General features: G+C 37.3%; 1 protein-coding gene across 4 annotated transcripts in view; it reads left to right on the top strand.

Moving 5' to 3' along the window:
• SPAST (spastin) overlaps positions 1-21,471 on the top strand; it is a 35,429-nt gene extending 13,958 nt beyond the window's left edge. For all 4 annotated transcript variants that reach the window (XM_064708790.1, XM_064708788.1, XM_064708789.1 and 1 more), the window contains 13 exons: positions 3,249-3,433; positions 4,416-4,549; positions 4,849-4,942; positions 8,202-8,276; positions 9,504-9,575; positions 10,092-10,167; positions 10,717-10,808; positions 12,623-12,702; positions 13,505-13,547; positions 14,150-14,229; positions 15,843-15,913; positions 17,751-17,791; positions 19,049-21,471. In XM_064708790.1, the coding sequence (XP_064564860.1) occupies positions 3,249-3,433; positions 4,416-4,549; positions 4,849-4,942; positions 8,202-8,276; positions 9,504-9,575; positions 10,092-10,167; positions 10,717-10,808; positions 12,623-12,702; positions 13,505-13,547; positions 14,150-14,229; positions 15,843-15,913; positions 17,751-17,791; positions 19,049-19,171 (1,166 nt within the window). In that variant the 3' untranslated portion in view covers positions 19,172-21,471. The remainder of the gene's footprint in view (positions 1-3,248; positions 3,434-4,415; positions 4,550-4,848; positions 4,943-8,201; positions 8,277-9,503; positions 9,576-10,091; positions 10,168-10,716; positions 10,809-12,622; positions 12,703-13,504; positions 13,548-14,149; positions 14,230-15,842; positions 15,914-17,750; positions 17,792-19,048) is intronic.
• The last annotated feature ends 1,731 nt before the right edge of the window (positions 21,472-23,202 follow it).

The raw sequence follows: 23,202 nt of genomic DNA, 5'->3' as shown, positions 1-23,202 counted from the left end.
TTAAACTTTTATTTTGGATGCTTAAGAAATTAGAGACTAGTAGAAACTTGTTTATTGACATGTGCTTTAATTTGCTTTAAGTGCAGAAAAAAACCCAATGGGTTTGCTTTTTTGGAAATATAAAGGATGTTGTTACATTAGATAAATGAGCTACAGTTGAATAATTTTAAGATGGTTTTTGCATTTCCAGGTATTTAATATAATCAAGCTTCTCTTAGATTTTTTCAAACATGTTTGTATTTTATCTTTAAAGCCAGTTTAACATAATAAGTATCTATATTATATAATAACTTATAACATTTCTTTCCGTAAGGGAGTCTGAAATTGGGCACCTGTGTCTGCATCTTATCACAATTTAGCCAATAGAAAACTTCAGACAAAATTTTTCTACTTGCTTGTTTGTAGTTTGTGTTGTGTGTGTATTTGGATGGCAGATTAAAATTGCAGGGATGCTTTCAGGACCAGACAGCTATTATGTCTGTGTAATCCAGTGGTGTTAGCCTGGAGCTATGAAGTAAATTATTCTATCCTGAATTAGAGAGTAAAATCAAACTGATTAAGCATCTAGTACTGTTCTATAAGTACGTATGAAGTAGACAGTTGAACTGTTCAGTGTTTCAAGTACACTTGAAAAAATTCCATGGTGTCTCTTTATGATTAGAACATATTTTAGGTACTTCCTTATTGTTTTATGCAGAACAGTGAAACATTTGGCAAAATGCTGCTGGAGATATAATGAAGGCATTAAAGTCACTTGCTGTGTATTTCCAGACTTCCAGTAGATAACAAATAAAAATGGGTAAGAAATGTGTTTGGGGGGTTTTTTCAGCAAAATATGTGTCTTGCATAGTGGAACAGTAGGAGCTGTCTGATGTGTGATGTTCACTTAAACATCTCATGCTTTAGAAATAGATAAGCTTTATAGAAACTGTAATTCTGAACGATTTGATAACATTTTTATTTGTTACTTCAATGAAAATTTGTATATAAAATGAAGCTTCCCTCTGGAGTTGACATTCAGCAAACCGCTCTGTTCAGGAGTTGTTCATCAGTGCTTCTTTATATGCTGCCCATGAGGACTGACAAAAACCATGTAAACCTACAGGTCTTGGGTCCTGGAGGTGCAGTTAGAGTAAATCATAATTTGAATTAAACCTTGTCTCTTTTCCCTTCTTTCCTCTCATCTATTTCCAGCTTCCTGAAATACTCCTTACCTGTGCAATTTTATGACCTTCAAAATTGCAATATCTGTGTGTTGTTCTCAATGTGTGGGAGTGGTTCTGAGAGAGTGGGGTAGTTGAGCAGCATGTTAGGGTGAAGGACATGGAGAAAAACTAATTTTGGTTTTTGAAGCCTTCCCATGTTGACTTCCAGCCAGCTGTGCAAATGAGGTTGAGGTGGGCTAAAAAAACCCAACCAAACCAAATGCCACCTTTTGATTAAATTGGACCAGTCGAAGTGCTGAGTAGCTAGATGTGTTAGCAGATTCATATGCTGCTTTTTGAACTTGAAAGCTACTAAATATACCTCATTTTAAAGAGTTTTTGACTTGGAAATTCCTGTGCAGGAATGACTAAATAAATGGATCCAGCTCTGGAGCTGTGTGTGGTTTAGTCACAGTAGCCAGTTTTGGTGGTTTTTCTTGTTTATTGTTTGTTCATTTGTTTTTAAGAAGAAACATATTACAGGTAAATATACTTAATTATATTAGTCAAGTTGCCTTGTTTCTTGCATATTGATACATCTGCACTGTTTATTGTGACCCCAGCAGAGTTTCTGTAACTCTAAAAAGGGATGGATTAGTGACTAAAGAAGGGCTTTAGAAACTTTTTCACTGAATTGTTAAGGCTACCTGCAGGCTGTGTAGAGATTAGGTCCTGTAGTACGTTTAAAGAGGCTGAGAACATAGCAGTAATTAGTTGATCCTTCCATAATACTGTTTGACTGAAGTATGCTTTGAGTTTTTTAAACACAACATTTAAAATTGAGGTTTATTACTTAAAGTATTTTTCATTGAACTGCAATGTTTTAAGTTAAAAATTCTTCTTAGAGTCACTAATTTCCTTAAAAATCGGAGTTCTTTGGCCTGTTCCTTAAGACTAGCAGGTCAAATTGAGTTGCAAATTTCTACAATCTATTTTGAGCTTCCTTACCTCTGATGCCCTATTTGTCTTATCTAATCAAAAGACTCCTTAATCCTTTTAAAAGGATGTGAAATAAGACAGTATTTATAGTTTCCATTGCAAACAACAGTACTGTACTAGACAGTTTCCAGTAGTGTATTCCCACCACATAAAGTACCCTAATCTCAAGCTATGCTCTAATCATTAACCAGCCTGACCAACCTGCCTGCTTGCTGTATCACCTTCTTACCTCTTAATGTGATTTGATGTTTTGCACTGTCATTTCTGTGCCAAGGAACTTTATTTTACCATGTATCCCATATGGAGAATGTAGACATCAAGTGCTATTTTGTTTACTCTGAACCAGAATGACTTTTTGTAGTTTGATGGCCTGTGGCCAATATTTCAAGTTTATCTGTCACCTAATTTGAGACTTTTCTGCTTCATCATGGAGGTGAATAAGTAGTGTGAGTGGGATGTCTCGTGATGTTTAAATGTAGTTTAAGACTTAATTTTTAATGTAGGAAGGTAAGCTGCTTCAGACTGGTCCATTCAGAATTTACTTACACCTCAGGATTGCTAAAGTGGAAGCAAGTTGAAAGAAAAAACACCTGACAGTCACTTGCAAGTATAACTACTACTGTAATTTTTCCAGATTAAAATGCCTTGGTGAAGTTTCTGTGTGGAAGGTGCTAGATAATGTTAGCTGGCATCCAATTAACTAGCCTGCTAACATCACTGAAAGAATCAATACTCAGAATCTAAAGGCTTGAAATTTGGGGGACAGTGTGATGATTATTTTTAAGAGTTCTTGGGAAAGAAGACAGCAGAGGACTTCGCATCATAAGGAGCAGATGGTGTTCTTCCCTTGATAATGGGACTAAGTTATCTCTGTTTTTTCTAAGATGGCTAACTAGGGTTAATTTTGAGAGCTAAAAATTAGAATTTTATCTGTAGGTGAAAACAGCAGTCAATATCCCCTTAAAAACACTAAATCTCTTTAGAAATGTGTGTTGTTCTTCTATAATGCAGTATTATATGTTTCAACAATTCTATCTTCTACTTGCAGTTGGTGGTAAAGTATGACTGCTGCAAATGTTCATACAACACTGGTTTTCTTTATAGAAAGTGGAGCAGTTCCAAAAAAGAAGGACCCCCTAACACACACGAGTAATTCCCTTCCTCGTTCAAAGACTGTTGCAAAAACTGGATCCACAGGCCTTTCAGGTCACCACAGAACGCCCAGCTACAGTGGGGTATCATCATCTGTGTCTAGACCAGCACCTAATCCTACACCTTCAGCTCACAAGGTATAGTGAGGATAAATATGCAAGTATGCACTTGAAAAATCAAGTGTAAATTCCAGAAGCAGCTTTGGATTTAATGCCTTAATTGCAATATTGTAGCAGTAGAAAGTTTTTGAAAAAACTGAAACTCCAAATTTTTAGACAGGCCTCTTGAGGTATGCTGCAGAGTGAATTTTAGAAATTGGAGGGCATCAGGTGGGTGCATGGGAAAAGGATTTTAAGTATAATCACAGTAATAAATACTACTTGTTTTATAAATTGCATGGGAAGTGAGTGAAAGTTACCTAGAAGAAAAATAAATCTTACTTCTAGTATGTAAAAGATAGAGGGGGAAACCGCTTATTCCAGAACTACAAGATTTTTCCCCCTACATGTTCTTCTCTTCCAAAGCATGCATGCACGCACAGGTTGTTTTGCAGCCACATTGAAAAGCAAATTATACTTAGGCTGGGACTGAAGCACAGAAGTCCTACAGTGAGAATACAGAAAATTACAGCATTTCTTTTGACCTATCTTTTTCCCTTCCATCCTTGTTACCCAGTAAAGTGGAATAAAGAGCAGAATGGACTGAACCTAACTGTTCTGCTAAAGCATTGTTGCTGCTATAATATGAAGACTTTTAAGTGGCCTGTAACAAAGTACAACAGTAGTAGGAATTCTTGCTTATAGGTATTGAGAACCTGAGATGGTTTGTGATGCTTATTTCCAGAGTATGCTGGGGAAAAATACTGTAGTTAAATAAATGAATTATCAAAGAAAAAAACCTCAAACCAAAGATACTTCACCACTGGACCCTAAGATTGCCTACTCATGGCTGACTAATATGATAGTATGATTTGTAGCCAAATACAGCAGTAGAATATTGGATATTTGTGAACAGGCTTTTTACTGGAGCAAATGAGATGTAGATCTTACTTTGTTTAACACTACGCTTTCAAAGTATTAATCTGGGGGTTTTGGGCTTTTTTTCTTCCCCCCTATCCAGGCTGCTCCTAAAAACAGCAGAGCAAATAAGCCTTCTACTCCTACCACTGCTCCTCGAAAAAAGAAAGACACTAAGATATTTAGAAATGTGGACAGCAATCTGGCTAATCTTATCCTAAATGAAGTTGTTGATAGGTAAGTATGAAGAAAAGTAGGCTTTTCAATCCAGTAAATCAGTTTTGCATTCAGTACAATCTTGGTCCAATTGGAATGAAGTTAGTACTTCTACTTTGTTGGGTTTTTTGGGGGATTTTTTGGTTGGGTTTTTATTATTGTTTCTTTGGCAAAAGAATGTTTTGAAATACTTAACAATATAAGTTGTAGATTTTCTCAAAAGGGTTCTGTGTAAATAGTCAAATGCATTAAATTAGTCAGCTGCAGCTGAAAAAGAGTATCTCATTGTTAGACTAATCAGTATTCCATTTCTTTGTTAGTGGGCCAGCTGTCAAATTTGATGATATCGCAGGGCAGGAACTGGCTAAACAAGCTTTGCAAGAAATTGTTATCCTTCCTTCTCTTAGACCTGAGGTAAGCAACTGGGTATTGTTGTCAATCTGTGACAGGATGAAAGAAATGTGCTGGGCTTCACACATGAAATGATGATTCTGGAATCCTGTTTTTACTGATTGTGCAGCTATGAGTAGCTGTGGGGTCCTAGTCATCTTGGAAAAGGGGAATATAGGATTTTTGTGTAAAATACTGCCAGGAAATTCCTTGTCTTCTGGTTAATCGATGTTGCAGAAGGTGACTGGAGCAAGAAAAAAAAAAGAAACCCCCCCAAAAACTCAAGCCCAAATCAAATCAGCAAACCACAAACCCCTAAAAGAAACCAAAACCACAACACCCCCACAACCCCATAAAACAAACAGCAAAAGCAAACAAACAAAAATTCTCACTGTTTGTCAGGCTGACTGTTCCAGATAGCTATAGCTGTGTCTCCAACACTGTGGGGCCATGTAAGGGACAAAGCCCCAAACTGGAAGGGTGAAATGGGAAATTTATCTATACAAATGAGGTTTGTATAGACACTCACTGTTTGGAAATACGTTACTCTTATTGTGGTCATCCTCTCTGTGAGGGTGTTGGTCAAACACTGAATATTTTATTCACAGATGGAAAGGATACAAAGAAGTGTAGTGAACAACCAAATACGCTGAGATATATAACATTTGGGGGCAGATTTCCTCTTTACTTGGCTGTATGGAAGTTGATAATTCAGGCTTTGATTTATCATAGATGGTACCTCAACTACTGTGACTGTTTAAATTCAGGCCTAGTCTGCATACTGCTGGAATATTCTGAGCTACTCTTAAGAAAAAAAAAATTGGTCATTTTCTAGAGCTGAACTTACTAAAAGTTGCAGTACCTTTGAGGAAATTGCATGCAATGGTTTCCTGTAGTGCTTTCATGAGATCCCAGCTGGAGTGCTGTGTCAGTTCTGGGCTCCCCAGCACAGGAAGGGCATGGACCTGTTGAAGCAAGTCCAGAGGAGGAACAGCTAGATGATCAGGGGACTGGAGCACCTCTCCTGTAAGGAAAGGCTGAGAATTAGAGTTGTTAAGCTTGGAGAAGAGAGGGCTCCAGGCTGACCTTATTACATTATTTCAGTACCTGAAGGAGACCTAAAAGAAAAGCAGTGAGGAACTGTTTACAAGGGCAGGTAGTGACAGAACAAGGGAAAATGGCTTCAAACTGAGAGTAGGTTTAGATTTGGATATTATGAAGAAATTATTCACTGTGAGGATGATGAGACACTAGAACAGGTTGCCCAGAGAAGTTGTGGATGCCCCATCCTGGAGTTGTCCAAAGCCAGATTGGAAGGGGCTTTGAGCAGTGTGCTTTAGTGGAAAATGTTCCTGTCCATGACAGGGAAGCTGGAAGTAGATGGTCTTCAAAGTTCTTTCCAACCCAGTCCCACTTTATGATTCTGTGATTATTGAAGAAAAAATGCTGTTTGTACTTTTTGTTTGCTTGGGTGTCTCATTTGTTACGTGGACAGGTGACTGGAGTTGCCCTGTGGTTTCCCCCTTAATGCAGCTACTGAAGCAGCATAGGGAAGAAACCTTAAACCTGGCATAGCATCACAGAAATATGAGCTGTAAGGAGAAAAAAGCTTTGGCAACAAATGTGTGTGCTCAGATGTTATGCGAAAGGAAGATGTCATTACAGCATCTCTGTTACTACAGTGCTATAGCATGTCAAGTGTGTTGTTCAGTGACACCAACACTGTGAGCTGGGTGGGAAGGACTTGGAGATGGGAGGCTTGGAGTAGCTTTTCCAGTAACATGGAATTTTCAATAAGGTTGTCTCATATTGCAATGGGCCTGACCTTGGTGTAGGTTGAGATGTAATCAGAACAGAGAATCCCATTAATTTTTACACTTTCCTTGGAAGTAGAAAGGGTTGGTTTTATTCCTTATAAATGAGCACAATAGATGTGGCAACTGTAGGGGGTTACTTAGTAAATTAACTAGTTGAGTTCTGGTCTTAATGAGTTTTGAACTCAAACTCATATTTAACAAGCCGGTGGTATTTTTGTAGGAGAGCAAAAGTTGGGGTACATAAGCAGGAAGCATTGGTCGAAACCATTTCAGTGGTTAGATGCTAATGAAATGGTAGCAGTTCAGACCATGTTAAGGATAATTACCTTGTTAACAAAAACTTGAAAAGCTTTGTGTATCTCAGTAATAAATGTCAGTGCAGCTGAACTGTAGGTGATGATCAAGGTGAGAAAGAGTTACAGATTTGATCCGGGCTGTGTGAAAATGGTTGAACTCCCCAAGAATTATTTCAAACAAAAGAAGTCAGACAAAAAATGCACATGCTGGTAAGCCATGGAGTGTTCACTTAGTGAATAGCTGGGTAACTACTTTTAGGGATCAGAGTCAAGCACAAACAAAATGCTGTGGATGATGAAATGATAAGAGAAAACACATGTTGGTCAGTCAGGACAGAAATATAACACTGGAAATGGAGCTATTTGTTGTCATGGATATTGTGGAAAGAAATGCCTGCAGACAGTGCTGTTTACACATGGGATGTATATGAGATACCCTCCTATTGCTTTTGCTTGTTTATTGGAACTATTGGAAGCTGGAAGGGAGGGGTGAGTATGAGACCAAAAGAGAAACTCTGAAACTTTTGAGGGAAGGGGTAAAGACAAAGTGCTAGAGAAAATAGGCAAGAGTAATAACTGAAAATTATGTATTCTGTGAGAATTTGTAGACTTGCTTGCACTAGGTATGTTGGGAGCAATTTTATAGAGTAGGGAAGATGAATCTAGTGCAAAGTGAGAGAGAGATGACTGTCAGTAGCATAGAGAGAGTAGGTGGTTGTTAAGTAGTATTTTAAGTAATTTTGTTGAAACTTGTCTGCTCAAGTTTCATTTAATAAGGAAAGATTAAGGAGATCTTCCATATGGAATTAGTAAGAACACTAACTCTCCTACTGTACACCTTCATTACTCCCTTTTTAACTGGAATTGATGCTTTAAACTTGATAGGCTAGTCTGTCTTGTGGAAAGTGTTTTAAACTGCTTGCACAGTGCATCCAGGCACAGAACAATTACAACATAATTTAGCTGCTGCTTGGGAAACAATAGTGGTGTGCATTAGGTCAAGTTAGTAACAGAGTGTGGTTCTCTCAAAGCCTGCACTGTTGTGGCTCTCACTGCTACTGTTGCTATCAGTACTAGCCAGTGTCCTCAGTCTTAAACCATTTTCTTGCAAAGGTAAAGTAACATTATATTCAAGTCTTTGATGATAACTTATGATGATGTCCTTTTCAGTTATTTACAGGTCTGAGAGCTCCTGCACGTGGTTTATTGCTGTTTGGCCCACCAGGAAATGGGAAGACAATGCTGGTGAGAAAATCACTTCCTGCATGAGTTGGTGGGCTTAAAATGTAACCACAAGGGATGGCTTTCAGTTTGGGGCTTGGACTAGTAAACTGTACATTCTTACAGAATATATATTATGGTGTTATTTCACACATAAAAGGGCAAAGTTGTTCTTAACCGTGGATTTTATGGAGGGAATTGCTAAACTGTTCTCTCTTTAATTATTTTCATTATGACAAGTAATATTTTAAAACTTTAACCAGCAAGTCCAGGTTTCATTTTCAGAGAGAGCAAAAGGAAGTGGGTTCATTGTTTTGTATAGCAGTGATTGATCAGAAATTATCTGCTCTCTGCTGAAACATACTAGAAGTACATTTTGGAAATGAGGAGGGAGCACTGTAGCAAACAAAGGGATTGTCTCACTTGCACCCTGCTGTGCAAAGAGTGTAAGAGCTGTGGAACTGCCTAGCCAGAGCTTTTTTCCTCAGCCTGCTGTGCTAGCTGCAGGGAGCTGGAGCTCCATGGCTGTGCATCGGGCAGGGAGCATCGAGTGTCCTGACGCGGCTGCGCCGGGCACATCGTCCTGATCACATGGTGTGGCTGCAGCTGCACTCCTGCTGACACTGGAGCTGGAGCAGCTCTCAAGTGCAGGAGTGTGAATGTAGAGCAGCTCATGTAGGCTCATCTGTTATGTTTGACATACTGCAACATAATTGCTAATCACTAAAATTAGATTCTATAAGCAGGGAATCATAATTTCTTGAATATGGTGAAACTGTTAAAGGAGAATGAGCATTCCAAGTGATTATTTTCCCTAGATTTCCTCTGAAAACAGCTTTTGCACAGATAAAGAAGGGGAAAAAACACAGTATTTTTTAATGTGATTTGATCCAACCAATGCCTTAAATTACCACCCTAAATTAGTAAAAACTGGCTTAGATCTCTATTCAGGATAAATTGAAAGGAACTGGAGGCTTTTATTCTTCCACAGCAAGTTGTAGTTGGCTATGGAGCTAAGGGGATTGGAAAAGTCTATGGTAGTCTGGAAATTTCTCTATTGTTTTGCATAGCCATTCTCATTTATAAGTGACCTGGACAGAAGTTTTGTGTTCCATTTACAAGGTGCTCCCTTTGAAGAAATAGTGGTTTTCAAAACTGTCCATTAGGACATGAGTGGTCACTGCAGATGCAGAGAACTATCTTCAATATGATAGCTTTTAAAAGTACTTTTGTTTTTCCCTCCTTTCCTAGGCCAAAGCAGTTGCTGCAGAATCAAATGCTACTTTCTTTAACATCAGTGCAGCGAGTCTGACTTCAAAATATGTAAGTAGTGGCTGTAAAATATATTGATTTGAAAACACCCATGCTTTAATTAGGGGTTAAGAAACCCAGAGACTTCTGATGAGCCCTTGGTGAACTGTTAGCCTATAATGAACATAGTTTTTAAAATGACTAGTGAAGTAAAAAAAATTTGGTTTGTGCTTGTGATAAAGCAGTGTCAAAGGTTTTTTCAGCTTGGCAATGGCAGTAATGCAGATGAGTGGTTGTGGGATTTTCCATCCTTAAAAAGTGAATTAGTTTGGTCCCAGCTCTTTTTCACTCTGGTACATTAGGCACCAAAATCTGTTGACAGTTAACTCAGTTGTGATCATAAGAGAAGTTGTAGTGTTTCTTTAAAGATGTAAACAATTTCATTGTATGTACTGAACCAGTGATAATCTGAATATGTATAAATGGACTGAGTGTAGGTTACTAGCAAGATTTTCTGTAGGTCCTTCTGTTAGCTGTCTTATAGTAAAAATTTGTAACCCCCTAAAAACCAGTTTATTGTTATTTTAGGTGGGTGAAGGGGAGAAACTGGTGCGTGCACTATTTGCAGTAGCGAGAGAACTTCAACCTTCTATAATTTTTATTGGTAAGATGTTAAATTTTAACTTTAATTTACTTTCTTAAATAATCTTACTTACCAAAGATTAGTAAGTATTTAACTATTGGAATAGTTGGGTAAACTTCTTTTGGGTAATTCTGCAGCTCAGGACAACTGTCTCAGATATGACTTACTGGGCAATCAGTGCTTCATATAAAGCATGTTAGATTGCTGTTATGTTATTTAGTTGGTGGTAATAGTGGGAACAGGTGCTCTCTAAAAGAAAAATACTGTACTGCCTTTACAGAGTGAGTCCATTAAACTTCAAACATGAAAATATATTTTGCTTGTCCTGAGTAGCAGTTTATCATCAGAAAGATGTTTTAATTTTTTTTCCCCCTCTCATTTGTGCTTGGCGTTACCTATTCAAAGGCCAACACATCACGCAGGTTTTTAAACTTTCCTAAGATCTGTCTGTCTCCTAAAGAATGAAGATCTGGTCTTCCTTAAAGGAGCTTTATATTAGCAAGGAACATAGGCAAATAGAAAAACTTTGATGTTGTATGCTTAGTTAAGATGTATTTCTTTGTTTTTTAGATGAAGTTGATAGCCTTTTGTGTGAAAGACGAGAAGGTGAACATGATGCTAGCAGGCGTCTAAAAACAGAGTTTTTAATAGAATTTGATGGTGTAAGTATTTAATCTTGGTATTGTTTGATTTAGCTAAATTGGGTAATTGTAATGGGTGCCAGTAAAACCTATAGGTGAATTACAAAGGGTTTGGCTGCTGGAGTTTAGCTCAGCCTCCCTCCCACCCCACCATAATTGGCAAACAGCTTTTTTTGGTTGTTTTTAATTTTCTACCTGCTTACTGTGATATTCTGGAATATGCACTGATGGACTGAAAGGTAGTGATCTGGAGATGAGCTGTAATAATGTCTTGGAAGATTATGGACAGAGAAGAAAGGATAACAGATGGCAGTAGCAAAGGAGCTGTGAGGACAGCTGTTCTTACAGGGCAAGAGGGACATTTGAGGGTCACAGAGAGCTGAATCCATGTTTGCAATTGCATGGCTTCATGAGTCACTTCTCTTTATTCTGGCAAAGCAAAACAAGATTAAAAGCCATTTAAATAGTTTTTGGTTTCAAAGGAATATGTGTCACAAACATGCACTGTCAAGGGGTGAGACTTGAGATATGAGGATTTCCAAGAGACTAGTTCAGGTATTATATATATATAAACATATATACACATATATAAAAACATATATATATACATATATATCTCATGTATACACAGTTTTGACACATCAGAAGGATTAATTTCTGTGTTAGTACACCTTTTGTTACAACTTTACATAACTTTTTTCTTGGTATCATAAGCTAGAGAAGACAGAATTCAGTAAGAAGTATTTAATGGCATGAATGCAATATCCAGGAAGAGGAACTGGATTTCATAGTGGAACAGAGACACAAATGATATCAGAGTATTTTTCTGTTTCAGCACTGTTCTTGTAGTGAATAATTTTAGTGTGTGTTCCATTAGCACAATGGAATATTGCTACAGTGGTGAAGAAATAGTAATGAGGTACAGGAGGAGCAGGTAACAACATGGAGAGGCAGCAAGGTTGGGAAAAACTCCAAAATGGATGAATCAGGACAAATGATGCAATGTGACAGCGATATGCAGAGATTATTTACACACACATGCAGAGTTTTCCCTTAAAATGAAAAGGGAAAAATAAGCATAATGTAAAGTCTGCTGACTTAATATTTGAAGTGTATCTATGTCATAGAGTATTTTTGGTGAACCTTTTGAACATGGTACGGTAGCAGTGAACCTAAATCTATAAAGAATTGAACACTAAGCAAATAATGTCTCTGATAGCCCAGAGTTTCCTCTAACGTTTGGAAGGTGTAAGCCTCCATATTCTGGGGTATAAAATGAGTGAATTGGGAAGGAAATTGCTGTGCCTTTCTGCTATTATGGTTGATTTATAGCCTGTTTTGATTACTGGATTTGTGTGAGACCTGTGTTAGATGGATCTCTGTTCTGATTTTGTGATTCTGGCTATACTTAAGTTTAAAGTTTTGATTCTCACCCTATCGGCTTCAAAACAATGTTTGGTGTAAAAACCCCAGAACAGCAGAATGTCTGGTTTTTTTTCAACGTAATTATCTCCTGGTAACTAAACTTATGAGTGCCTTTTATAGTTTTATAGTCTCAGATTTTTCCAGAAAGCCTTTTTTGATTTTGCTTTTGTTGGTTTTTTTTGGTTTTTTTTACCTTTTCCTGGTTTGACTTTACAATTATCTGAGGAATATTTTAAACCTACCTTAATGGGAAAAAAACCCGAAACACAGACATACATACATACATACATATATATATAAAGATCCCATCAGTGTGCTGAATCCATGGCAAATCTCTAACTGGTTTTGTTGTATTTCTGCTTAATGTAGAGTGTGTAAACTGAGCTGGCTTGCCTTCCCACATTATATAGGTGCAGTCTTCTGGAGAGGACAGAATACTTGTGATGGGAGCAACAAACAGGCCTCAGGAGCTTGATGATGCTGTTCTCAGGTATCAAAACATCTTTTTCTGAATATACACTAAGGTGATACTCATTATGAAGAACAGGTTTTGCCTAGTGTCTCAGTTAAGTTTTGTAATATGTAAAAGCTGTTCAGCAAGGCTAACTTATTTAACCTCTCAAAGAGGGGCTCTTTTCTTTTGAGATGCATCTGCACAATCATGGTGGTCTTGGAATAGTCTGAAACAGTAGTACCTGTTGAGGTCACGTCAGTGGTTTTTAAATTAATTTAATATTTTACTTTTTTGTTATTTGGATCATAATGGCAAAATAAAGGAGAAAATTTGATCAGTTTTCCAGATTGACCAGAAATCTAGTATTTCTTCTCTGTGAATATTGTCTTCTGACATCCCATGCAATTACAGATCTTGCTGTAGATTTGCCGTAGGGCTTTTTTTGTTAAAGGTACTCATACTTTATTCTCTTTTCATTCTTGATTGAGGAAAATAGATATGTCAGCATTGCCTGAAGAAATTATTCCAAAGACTTTTTTGTGTAAAAATTAAGAGAGGCTTCATTTCATTGCTGGTAGTCAGTTGTATTTCTGCCTTTAGAGTGTTTCCTCTCTGGGAGGAGTCTTATAAATTCAGATAAGAGTAAGGTGGCACCAGTAGTTTGTACATATTTTTTGTTTGGTTGTTGTTGGTTTTTTCAAAATCTCCAGTTCTGCTTCCTAGAATTTGATGCTGAAAGTGAAATTTTGTCACTTAACCAAACTAAATGTTAGATTTGTATGGGATAAATAGTTACATAATAGTGTGAACAATGTATACATGTTTGAGTTTTTTTCAGACGCTTCACCAAACGGGTATATGTGTCTTTACCAAACGAGGAGGTAAGTATTGTTTTCTACTCACATTTTTAAGACACTTATAGGCAATTCTTAACTTGCCCTTCTGGATGGTTACAGTTCCGTGAACTAATTTCTGGCTCACCTTGCCCATATACACGGTGCATTAATTCTGAGAAGTATTTTAAGATTTGTGGGTATTTTTCACTCATACTAGTAGCAAATCTGGTGGTAGCTGCTCAGTACTTCTTGACTAGTGAGGTGTTGCTGACAGACTGGCAGACGTGGGCAACTCTGAAGTAGGACTTAGAGGAGCATGTTTGTTTGGCTGAAGGAGTGTTTTATTGCAAAAGACAGAAGTAATTTTCCTAATGTTTGTCAGTTCAACAGGAGATCAGGAATTTTGATGAAGATTCTAATTCTTCTTGATACTAATAGTTAGGCTCTTGGTGTTGATTTTACCTAGTCCTTATCTCTGCTCCTGAAGGGATGATAGTGCACAGTCTAATTGCACAAGCACTATGGGCAAGTTTAAACTGGTGAAGCACAAAAGCAAAACTGACAAAAGCTAGTTCTGTTCTTGCAACACAATTTTAAGTGTTCCGTGAAAACGAGTTTTGCATCTGATAATTTTATCTTCTTTTCAGACAAGATTGATTTTGCTTAAAAATCTTCTAAGCAAGCAAGGAAGTCCATTAACCCAAAAAGAGTTGGCTCAACTAGCTAGGTAAGTATTTTGTAACCATACTAAATAAATATGTTCCTCTACTGCATTCATTCAGACTGTTTAATTCATTCAAAATGTAACTCATGTAAATCATCCAACAGCAACAACATGAATTCATTTATTTGGGGAAGATGTTTCCCTGTCAGGCTGTATGAAAGTGGTTTTATATATGCATATATAAGATACACCCAGTCAGGTTTCTGTTGTTGAAACATGCTCATCAGCTCTTTCCTTTGAGGAGGAGGGAGGAGGATGCTTCTTTCCACCCGTCCCTCAAGGAGTCCAGCTCTCCTCCCTGATGCAAAAAGATAGCACCAGTTTTGCACTTGGCATTCATTTCACATAAAAGGCAAGTTCTCTTTGCTGGTGCCTTGCTAGCACTGGACAATTTTAGGTTCTTTTCACTTTCAAATTCACTTGGGAAAATGTGGGTTAATTTTTCCCTCCTCTTATGAAATAGAGTTGTTTTATGTTCTTCATCTTTGAGATTGGCACAGTACTGCTGTTAGTCACCTAAATCTAATAATTTGTGTGAAGGAGATTAGACTAAAAAGCAGGTAGGGCAGGAAGGAGTGAAGACATTCTGTGAGACAGCAAAGATAGGCAGGTGGATGTACTTCAGTCTGTTTCTCCTTGTGGTAGGACAACAGAGGTTAGTACAGTCTTGGATGTAGCATTTGTCAGCCTCTTAGTAATGTTGCAGAAGTTGATGTGTCATCCAACTGAATATGTTCCGTCTGTGCTTGAAGGTTGTTAGCTCAGGCCATGTTTAGGCTGCAGTAATAGCTAAATGGAGGAAAAACGCAGTCAGTGTCCTGTATTCTAACTGCAAATGTAAGAACCAAATTACAAATGCAACTTGAGCAACCTTTTTTAAAGGGTTTAGAGGAAATGTAAAAGTTGAGCATCCTGCCTGCTTCTTTTTCCATCTTTCTTTGTTTTAAAAGAGAGAAGTATTTAACTTCCGTTATGATTTTGTGTTCCTTTGCCCCTCTGCAACTTTTTCTACAAGCTATAACAGACTTTATGATCTCCAGAAGACTAAGCTCATGTTGCTGCAGCTAGCCACTGTTCTTACAAGGCTGCTGGTTTTGTTTTTAAATTTTCCTTTAGGTAACCTGAACTACTCATTTTCACTTATGCTGGCATTTGGTATTATTGGCTTCCTGGTTCAGTGGAGGCCTTTATTCTCCAGAGTGTTTCAGTGGTTAACTTGGATATTAAGTCTAATTCTGGAACAGCTCTGACAGACTGTACAGGACAATTGAAGTTTTGGTTTTACGGTAATTGACAGATATTGATAAACTACTGGTGCAGAATTCTCCTACAGAAATAGTAAATGTGATTGGAATCAGTTTTCATCTACAAATCCTAGGTGCTGCCTTTTTTTTTTTTTTTTCTAGAATGTTATTTGGTACTTGAATATCTGTACTTTAATCTGTGAAAGATCACTTATACTGAACACACTTCTGATTTTTTAAACTTGAAAAATAACATCAAAGTAATACTTCTTCTGATTAACTAACACTTTGATTATCTGCAATTAAATTGATTTGAAGCAGCTTTTTGGTTTTTTTGCTTCCTCCTTGACCCCACTTTTTCCTTTGCCAAAGAATGACAGATGGATACTCTGGAAGTGACCTCACTGCATTAGCGAAGGATGCAGCTCTTGGCCCCATTCGAGGTAAGCTGCAGAGATTTTTATTGAGGTTTTGACATTAGAGGTACATTTTCTTGCATCTTTATAATTCTAAAACCTCTGAAATTTAACTTTTTTCATTGAATTTTAGTCTGTTCGTCATAATAGCATCTTTATAAGATTTACTTACACAAAGCCCTTCAGCATCTCAGCATGTGAAACAAAGTTTTTGTGTCATAGGAGAAAAGCAGTGTGAAATGTTTCTTGCTGATTTGTAGGGTTTTTAACTAGAGTCTTTCTGAGACTGGTGTCAGTTCTGTTGTAGCTAAATTACTACTTGAATAGCAATTGCTATGTGCATTACTTGCCTTTATAAAAGAGTCAAATATCTTTGAAGTCTAAGGGGAAGAAAACTGAAACAAGCTATTTTATGGGATTTTTCTAGATACAGTTTGAACGGCATAGCTTTTTGTATTTTTAACTGTTAATGGTGAATTGTGATCCAGATGACAACTGTGAATGATCCAGAGTTTTACTTATATTTGTTTTTTCTCTGACATGTCCAGCTAGGAAAAAACCACAGTTTTAATGTGAATACTTTTTTCCAACACCTCTTCTCTTTGTTCTCTTTAACTAGCTAGTTATGTGTCCAGTAGTCACATCTGAGGGAACTGATGTGGTTTAGTGGAGATCAGTAGCAGGATTTTTGTGTAGAAAAGATTGTGAAGATTTGGTGTTAGTTTTCTGTTTGTAGACATATTGTCCTACTTTACAGAAAGGTACTAAAGGCAGGCAGAGCAGAAGTGTTCTGTAATATCAGCCTATTATGTGTAAATAAAAATTGTTGCAACTCTCTTAAATTATTTATGGGGAGGAGAGGTCTGTTCGTGTTTTGTGGGTGTGTTTATTATTTTTTTTTAATCCTGTAGCATGCATTGTTGCCAGTGCACTCTCGCTTTTGAAAGCAGCTGTTGGAATGTAATGTTTTTACACATTTTCTTTCAGCTGCTGAATTTGTAAAGCACATATTTCACAACCCTGCATAATAACTGGGAAACAGAACTGCATTAAATGGCTCTCATAAGAGACATCATGTCTCCTAAGCATTTGAATATATTTATTTAGAGTGGTGGAATTAATAATGTATGCATTTAGGTATGCAGGCTTTACTTTGCTGACAGCTCACTTCACAGGCGAGTCCATTTCAAGAAGAGACCCTGTAACGTTGTGCAACACATTTCTTTCACTTGCTCCTTCACTTGTTTTCCATATAAAACAGTACATTTTGGAAAATGTTTTGTGATATTATCCTTGCCAATCCTGTCTAGGTTTTTTCTTGTACTCTCCTAGCAAAGTGTTTGCTGTTATGTGTTGATATCATGAGATTATTGCAAGTTCCAAAAAAAAACTAATTGGTGAATGATGCAAGAATGTTCAGATCCCATGAGTGCAGCATAGAGCAAGAAGCACTCTGATGTGCCCTGCCTGATTCTATTTCAGTGTTCTTGGCTAACTGTACCTTCTGTTTCCTGAAATTCAGTAGGGAGGCTGTGGCTACCGCAATTAATATGGGGGAGGTAGCTCTGTTGGCTTGTGTGCTGTTTTCCATACTTTAGGAAGAAGGAATAATTCTGCTATCACTTTGTGCTGCACCTGCAGTAACTGAGCGTGGGAGCAGCCTGGTCGAGGATCTGATAAATGGGGAAGGAGGAGGCAAAACCACCATGTACCTTTCTTTATAGGAGACTGTGTTGAGGCAGAAAGGTATAATTTTTAGCCGCAAGAGTTTTTTCCAGAATATAAGTGCTTTTAGCATGTTTTATTTGTCAGAAATGATGAAAGTTTTCTTATTAAACTCACCCATCTATTTTTATTTTTACAGAATTAAAACCAGAACAGGTGAAGAACATGTCTGCCAGTGAGGTAAGCTGTTTTAGCAGCTGCATATTCCCCTTTCAATAGAAGGTTTTCTCACTAGAAACTATTAAAGTCCCTTTTTTATGTGTAGTATCATACAAGATAGGATAATTTTGGGGGGTATCATCTTTTTTAATCGCTGCATCCTTAAAGAAAATTCTGTAGAAATAGAGATTGAGAAGATCTGTCCTCAGATGTCAGAGGTTCATGGGTAGTTTGTTGGCTTTCAGGCTTCAGAACACTTCTTTTTCTGTTAGTAAGTCTGTTGTTAATTTCATCTGACTGTCCTGTCTTTTCCTTCACACTGAACTGCAGTATGTGTTACCTAGCTGATGATGTCAGAGCCCTGGCTATTATTTACTCAGTGTTACTTCCCAAGAACATTCCCAGAAGTATTATGTGGAATTACTTCTACCCCCTCCACCCCATCTTTACACAAAGGAGGTTAACTTGGGGAGAACCTAAAAGAGATTTGTGCATGTATATGTATAATACTTGCATTCATTGACATGTACCATCATAAAGAGAAAGATGAAGCTCCTGACCACAAACTGCAGCTGTACTGTAAATATGGAAAAAAAAAAAAAGGAAACGATCGGTTGTGTGTACAGAAGTTCAGAAGTTTCTGTTCAGGTGTGTGCAAAGCACAGTTACACAGGAGAAAATGAAGCAGGACTTCATTTCTCAGTTGCTTTTTGTGTTTAGCTTGAGGTCATGGCCAAAGCTATAAGCTGGAAGGATTTGTTGCAGGAGGATAACAGCATCTGTGATAATTTGTTGTGATGTCCTCATATGCACCAGCTCACACCACCTACTGAAACAGGAAGAAATGACACAGTCTAATAAGCTGTTAAGTAACAGGGCAGATCTTACTATTGCCAGGAGTTATTTTATTAAAATGGTACCTACTGGTAGTCTTAAATTACAAGATACTTGCATCAGCTCATAGAATAATAGAACACTCTGGTTTGGAAGGGACCTTGAAAGATCACCTGGTCCATCCTTTTGTGGGAAAGGGAACTTAAATGAGATTATTTAGCACCCTGCCCACTCATACCTTCAAAACCTCCAGCAATGGAGACTCTACCACATTCTTGAGGGGTTGTTGCAATGAATGTCTACTCTGCAAAAAAAATTCATTCTTACATCAAGATGCAGCACTCATAGAATATGTTTTGTTAAAAGTGAATACTCAAGTACTTCCTGAATAAACCAAAGTACATAAACCACTTGTGACCCTGATGTCTTTCATTTTCCTTTTAGATGAGAAACATCAAGCTGTCAGATTTCACGGAGTCTCTGAAGAAGATCAAGCGCAGTTTGAGCCCTCAGACGCTGGAGGCGTACATCCGCTGGAACAAGGACTTTGGAGACACCACAGTGTGAGACACTGCTTGAAATGAAACACTCCTGCCTGGGGAGCAGTTGGTGCAGACAACTGGGAAGCAGCCAGAGTTTACAGGACTTTACAGATATTTAAGTATCTGCATTAAAACTTGAGATTGAGAGAGAATTATACAATGTGAAATGTGTTCATCAAAGCCTCCTTGCCATTTAGTGAGGATTTACACACTGTAAGTAAGAGCACAACAGGACTTGAGAGAAGTAAGATTCCTAGCAATCTGATCCTGGTTTGAACATTAATATATGTATATTGTTTCTGCTACAAGGCTCTGATGATATTGATCATTGGAGAACCTTTCCCTATGTTGTGTGTGTGGTTTTTTTTTTTGTTTTTAATTTTGCCATGACATTGATGAACAATGGACTTGGAACAATGATGTTCAATTTGAGGTTTGTAAACTGCAGTTCATTTTTTTGACTTTTTTATCCTTAATGTGCCAAATAAAACAATTGCCCTGTGCAGAGTGGAAGAACAGCATTGGGGACTTATGACTATTAAAATGTTAAAAGTAGCTGGTCTGTTATTATTTGTCTTTTTGTTTTGTTGTAATGTGACTGAGTTGTTCACAGGATAGGTTTAAAGAAGACCTTTGATAGCAGAACAGCAAAAAACCCCAACCTTATAAAACCAATTCAAACTGCCTTTTAAAAGAAAAATTACTAAATAAAAGAATAGACTGAGATACTCATTAGTGGCAGTATTTTCTCTTAATGCATTTTGTAACGCTTTCATTGGTAGAATGTTAGCTTATGCTTACAGTGTACAACTTGAGCCCAGCTGATGTTTGAGAGAGTAGGTGATGCTAATTGTTGAGTTTCAGAAATGACGTGTTTCTACTCTGTATTTTGGTCTGTTTATGATAATTGAAAGTAAAATTTCCATTGTGATAATTTTTTTAATCTCCACATGTAAGCATTTAAATATGAGGCTACATGTTTAATACATGGCACACATTAATGTTTTTATAGCTTTCATATGTTTCAGTTTATATATTAAAGTATGAAACACTCAACTGATCTGCTTTTTTAAAAAGAAACTGCATCTTTGTACAAATACTTGTTTTTATTATATAAATGACAAGCTATTAAAAAAACAAACTCTTAAATGATAGCCTTTAAATACCATAATAAAGGAAAGCATTTTTGCCTTTACTTCTAAAGGCCCAACATCTTGTTTACAAATTCTACACAGATTAAACACAGATGTTTGCAAGGCAGAACACTAGTTCCTTGTTAAAGCAGGTTTGTGGGTTGTTGGGTTCTTTGTTTTTTTGGTTGGTTTGGTTTTTTTTTTACACCTCTCCCAACTTAGTGCTACTGCAAAAATGCATATTGTTTATTGTTGTTTTAATGAAAGTGTGTTGTTTGCTTTTGGTCTTAACAGAAAATTTGTTTTAATTTTTCATTTAACTTATTTTTTGAACTACTTACCTGAAAGTTGATTATAAATAATATATTATGTGTATATATGGAAAAAAACCAACCCTAGCTAAGAGATGCAGTTGTAGGTATAGTAATACTCTGAGAGGACTGTGCTCACTGTGTGGTATTGAGTACTAAGTAGCAGAAACTGTCATACCTTTGAGATGCACATATGCAATATGTTTGGGATTCTTTTATTTGTTTTTTTTTTTCCAACCAGAGATGCTTTTAACTGATCTTAAGATTAAAAGCAATCAAATAAGAGAAGATTGTGTTCCACTACTATGCCTTTTGAAATAGTCTAACCAAACCACTTCTAGCCTTCTAAGGATAGGACTCTCTCAAATTTCTATGTCTTATGTAAATGAAACGTGACTTTGGTTCCTCTGATTCACTTTTCTGGAGAAATGCTAAAAGATTTCAGATTCTTAAGTCTCATGTCTTGCTTTGCCTTAGCTCTGCCTTCGGTAGACCATCTTGGTTGTTGGAGATTCCTGGCTGACTTGATCCATATTTGTAATATTCCTCATATTGCTAAGCATGAATATTACTGTTGTATTAGCATCTGTCAAATAGCTACAGCTAAGAAAGGGCCTTGGTTTTATTCATAAAGCTCTGGTAGACATTCCTTGAGATCCTTTGCAAATGAGAACTTTGGAGATAATGCCTCTGGTTTTGAGTGTTCCTAAATGATTGTTACAAAACTGTTGGTTTTGTCCACTTAATTTTGAGGAACATACTGGTTATTTATTCCAAATGCATACTCACTGGCATGGGATTGGTACCTGAAATGTTGAGCTAGAGGTCCTCATCCCCTAAAGTAGCACCAGTATGCAGCACGAGGAGTCAGAATCACCAGCTGCTACATAAGGAGACCAGCTCTTTCACTGGTTTGTACAACCAGTTCAGCTCAAGAGAATCTGTGTGACTGGTACAGCTGCTTTTTGGTCTTTCATTATGCCTGATTATTTTCTGCTTAGTGGATGAACTACAGCCCTATAAATTAATGCTGGAACACAGTAAAAAGAAGAAAATTTTGTTCTGCAACATCAGTTTGCCCCACAGCTGCTGGACTCTTAGCCCATGGCCAGGTGCTGTTTGGTTCATAAATCTCCTTTAAATGTCTTGTCTTATGCTATTTTCTGAATAGTGTCTTTTAAGAGTAATTCTGTTCTGCTTGAGGCGTTATCTTGCATCTTACTCCTCATTTTAAATGTACTAAGTCCCAGCTCAGTGATTCCATCTATATGTTGGATTAACTGTGTATAAGAGCTGATCTGGGGTAAAACAACTGCAACAACAGAAGGAAACCACCAAACCTTCCACCCCCCCCACAAAAAAAAACCACCAAAAAACCACCCCAAATAACCACAAATTACCTGTATTTCCCAAGGCTGTAGTACTTAGACAGAACTTTACCAGCTGTATTTTCCATAAAATCAGGTTATGTTCGAATACAGTGTCTCAAATCAGGATAAACAGGACAGTAGCTTGGGTGCTTTTAACTTTTGTGAAAACTACGAGTCCATTAGCTCTCTGGACTGATTTTTTTTCCTTTCTTTTTTTCTTTTTTTCCCCCCCTTTTATTTTCTGTGAATCTGCCCACTGCTAGTGAATGAGCAACTTGACCCACTTTTGTGACATGATTAGTAAGCAGCTTGTCTGGCTCTCTGCCAGTGTGTTTTACTGACTTTCAAGTGTAGCAGTTACTGGAGGGAGAAAATAAAACCAACCCAAACCCCTTGTGTTTTTCTGACAACCTTCTTCATATATCTTTCTGCCTTTATTAAGCAGGAGCCACATCTTTTGTCTTTCAACATACTGGAAGAATAGTATGTAGATTGCTCTTTCTCATTAAAAAGAGAATATTTTCGCTGTTATGATGCTCCCTTTGCTAATGTTGACTTTTCTGTGGACTACAGCAAACTTGTACAGGTTCTCTGTGTATGCAAAGACAAAATCAACACAGAATACTAAAGATAAGCCTTAAACTAGGATATGTATGCACAAATAAATCTGTCCAGTTAGTTTCTTAAACTTTACAGCTTTTAGAGTATCAGAAATAGGCACTGTGCCCCTGAGATGTATTGCTGACTCAAAGCCAGTTGCTAGGTACAGTTCTGTTGAATATGGCCCTGCATCTTTATGTAGGTAACAAATGTGATAACAACCCTTTAAAATAAGAGTAAGAATGGGATCTCTGAACTGAGAAGGTGTGTTGTCACTGCACTAATTAGAGACTATTGCTGATTTTTCTGTTCCTTTCTCTGAAGTGTTTTTAAAATGACTGTTTTTATACATGTAACTCAATTAACCTTACCTTCTGGTGTAGGATAAATAGTATTTTTTCTATTCTAGACAAGTGGGGCTTAGCACTGCTTTGCACTGCTGTCATGTCCCTCTTGTGAAATTTAAGTACTTTGTACTGGGAATACTGAAGTCACATATGCTGGCAAATGGAACTGAGACATCTGTTCTGAACTGGAAAGCAGTGTTCTCCTTAGGGTTTCCTTCATCACCTGTGGTGAGACTTGGTGCCCTAGATTTCCATAGTGCTTTCCTGCCCAAGATATGGATGATGCATAGCTGTG

Source organism: Zonotrichia leucophrys, chromosome 3 (assembly GCF_028769735.1).
Source record: "Zonotrichia leucophrys gambelii isolate GWCS_2022_RI chromosome 3, RI_Zleu_2.0, whole genome shotgun sequence".
NCBI lineage: Eukaryota > Metazoa > Chordata > Aves > Passeriformes > Passerellidae > Zonotrichia > Zonotrichia leucophrys.
Note: the sequence above shows the minus strand (reverse complement) of the source record. Positions and strands in the feature narration are given on the sequence as shown.